Raw genomic sequence first — 3658 nt, 5'->3', positions numbered from 1 at the left:
ATTTACTGGAAATAGCTTAAACACTGATGCACATCTGTTAGAGTCTGCATATATTCCAAACTTTATGCCAATTGAAAGGTGTACGATATTGCACTATAGCAAGGATAATCTGTTTTTACCCTCTTGTCCAAATTTCCGGTTTACATAACAATTTTTCCATCACTCAGGGGCATATATCAGTTTACTTACGGTATTGCTTTGATGGAATATCTTAATTTTCAAGTGGTATAAAGTTCGGATATAAACTCGTACAGTGGTGCATCATTAATTAAACCATTTACCCTAAGTTCAGCACTATTGGTTTTAAAATTAGCTGGGCCTAATACTACGAGATACGTTTTTATTAGTTGAATTGCTTCGGTAATCCTATAAGAAATGATTGGTAACCTAATTCATGAAAATTAGAAATACTTTTTATTTAGAATTAAAATATATTAATCGCTAAATGTAACCTGAATATAGCTGATTGAATATCTGCAAGGTCCCTTGTGTACTTACATGCAAATATGAGTAAAGCATTTTCCATCCACGGTCTTTTAATGGTGATGGGTAATTTATTATATTATCAACATGCGCAGGCTTTTATAACCTATCAGCTGCTATCAGCTGTCTTGTAACTTATGATTATGCAATTTAATCTACATTTGTGAATATAACATCTTGCATTAATATACGTAGTTTTGTAGAGTACTTTGCTTCATGTTGGGTAGCATTCGCTATAAAAATGGACTTAGTGGTCTAGAATGTCGTTCTCTTCACATTTCTATAATGGATTAAGAATTTGCTGAACACAAAATGAACATATGCAATATTCGTATCGTAGGTCAAAAGGTACTGGAAGTGAATTAAAAGTTTTAGCAGAAAATGGAGAGAAAAAGATCAAAACCTCCAAGTTATTTAAAAATATTGGCATTAGGACTGTCGAGGACAACACAGTAAAGTACTACAAATTGAAGGGGGAAAAAAGCGACATTTGTGAATATGGCTTCCGCCAAAAATCATTCCTTGAGGGCTCTGGCTCAATCAATAAAGAATCTTACGAGCTTTTGGATTCATCTGCTATTGAAAAAAACTTCAAATATCAGACCCAATTGGGCAAAGTTGAAAATGTTGAAGATCTAAAACACTATGCTCAAAATATATTAAACGAGGTCTTAGTAGACGAAAAGTCATTGATAGTAACGATGCTTGATAGAATAATGGAAGACGTACAAAGTTTAAATGACGATGTTATGAAACCAGTCCAAGCTAACATTGAAAAAATTTTAGAAACTTTAAATAATGTCTCCGATATTAATAACAGCATTGACGACATAAAGAAATTAACGCAGTTGATAAAAGACATTACGGAAAAAAATAATTCACTATTGGATCGTTTTGCTGAACAATATGACAAAGTGATATGTCGTTTAGAAAGTATAGATAGCCGAACTGAACGGATAGAAGGTACAACTGAAAGGATTGACGACAGAACTGAAAGGATAGATGGCCGAACTGAACGGATAGAAGATACAACTGAAAGGATTGATGACAGAACTGATAGAATCGACGGCAAAACTGAAAGGATAGATAGCCGAACTAAACGGATAGAAGGTACAACTGAAAGGATTGATGACAGAACTGAACGGATAGAAGGTACAACTGAAAGGACGGATAGCCGAGTTGAACGGATGGAAAATCGATTGGGCAAAATGGAAGAAAATATAATTAATAAAATTGATGAAAAGGGAAGCTCAGAGGCAATAGCTGCAGCGACCTCTCAAGGTAAAAGGAAAGGTAAAATTGATGCATTCAATTTTATATGTAATCACAATCAAAATAATGATTCTACTGGTATGCTACCATGATCTCAGTAATGCCAGCGATAGTTTTGTTCAGTAATTACCATCTGTGATTTTAGTCTGTTGCAATTAGTATCGTAAGGGATGTTACTAATGTTACTATAAACTCTAGTACAGTACAGTATGTATTTCTTTTCTTAAATCACCGCAGCTACGGTAATTTGCTTCAATGGATTGAAATTGTTTATGACAGTATTCGCAGGTTTCTTCTAGTTAAGTGTAAAATAACTTATCCTAGGTGTGTGTACGCGTACTCAATACAAAAAGTTGTCTTCTTCGTTCACTTCGGCACTAGCTAATAGTGTTGGGTGAATCCCATCGCTGCCACCAATGATGTCACAACCGAGCTTACTGGACAAAATTGAACGGGATTCTTTCCTTTAATGTAGTCTTAACTATCGGAGCAACGAACTCTAAGCACTCTTTAATCTACCAAACTTAGATTCGAGTCTTAGACGATAGAATACTCACGTTAAGAATCAAAACTTTATTCTAAAAGCTATTGATTAAAATGACCAATGGAACTCACAACTTAGAATCGACTACTAACAACTGATAACCATCTATTATCGACTAACTTATCAACTCCCTCAATCAAGAACTTTCAGGCTTTTATAGAGCCTCACCAACTTCGTTGGTGCTAAACAATCATCCATTTATAGCCAAGTCCACCTACTGAATATAGCAAGAATCACAACACACTTTCTTTAACATTGAATAGTAGTTAATTAATGGCTAGGTGTTAACATAGAATTCATTACTCAACAAAATTATATCATTGATGATGCAATAATTCATTCATTACTACAGTCTTCTATTATTTGATCATGATTACTTTTCAATTTACTTTCTATCTCAACACCTATTTTGGGAATCCCTTGATCGAAAGATTTCTTGACGCGATCGATTTCTTCATGTAATTCTTTCTCATTAAGCAAATTCAGTACCTTTCATCTTTCGATCTTCCACACTCTCATATAGAAATTGTTCATTTTCATTCGTAAGAGTTTACTTTCAAACTGAATTAGGGTATTCTTCGAGAGACTCAAAATTATGTACCTTGGATAAAAGACTGAAGTATTTGTAATTCTTCCAATGATTAATTAGTATCAAATGGCTTAACGGTCTACTTATTATGGCTCGGCGATTTATCTGAATCGCTATACGTATGCACACTCGTATAATGATCGCAGGAAAGTGAGGGTCTGCGGTAACCCCATTATTTAACGTACTTGACTTGAAGAGGAAAATAAATAACTTTACCTTGATCAACCCAAGGGTTTCCTTGGTTAATACAAAGTTATAATTTGAACACAGTACATAAATTTTATATAATATTTAAAAATATTTAAGTGATTGATTAGTAATAGGTTAGAGTTTATAGTTAATGAAAGAATGCAGTAAGAACAACTACCTTGTAACACACAAGACTAAAGTGTATTCAGTTATATTTTTCACTTGTTAAGCGTGCGCGTATTTCCTGAATAGATTAATATGGGCTTATTCGTTTTGATTCACCATCAGTGTTACGAATATTTATTTTTGTTTGCATGAGCGACAGTTCCTAAATTTTAAAATAACCTTGTCTTATTTACATCAAGAATCACTTTACAAGTTAGTTAGACGTTCAAATACTCCTGCTATTAGATTAAAGACATTGTTTATAGAGTTTTATTAATCGTGTTTATCTTGTACCAGTGTAGAACTTGGTAGTAGTTTTATCGTTAAGTTCATAAACATGCACTATGAGTTGCATTTATAATACGAAAATAATTGTAGTAGCTCAACTCTAAAGACGAACGGCAACTGTGACATTC

General features: G+C 33.5%; 1 protein-coding gene across 1 annotated transcript; it reads left to right on the top strand.

Moving 5' to 3' along the window:
• Window positions 1-803: 803 nt before the first annotated feature.
• Window positions 804-2283, top strand: TRIADDRAFT_62074 (uncharacterized protein; the record flags this gene model as incomplete). Its single annotated transcript, XM_002118022.1, has 2 exons — window positions 804-1776; window positions 2231-2283. The coding sequence occupies 2 exons, from the start codon at window positions 804-806 to the stop codon at window positions 2281-2283; spliced, it is 1026 nt and encodes a 341-aa protein (XP_002118058.1).
• Window positions 2284-3658: the final 1375 nt, after the last annotated feature.

This window comes from Trichoplax adhaerens, genomic scaffold (assembly GCF_000150275.1).
Source record: "Trichoplax adhaerens TRIADscaffold_35 genomic scaffold, whole genome shotgun sequence".
In the NCBI taxonomy this organism is placed as follows: Eukaryota; Metazoa; Placozoa; class Uniplacotomia; order Trichoplacea; family Trichoplacidae; genus Trichoplax; species Trichoplax adhaerens.
This window is presented reverse-complemented; position numbering and strand designations above follow the sequence as displayed.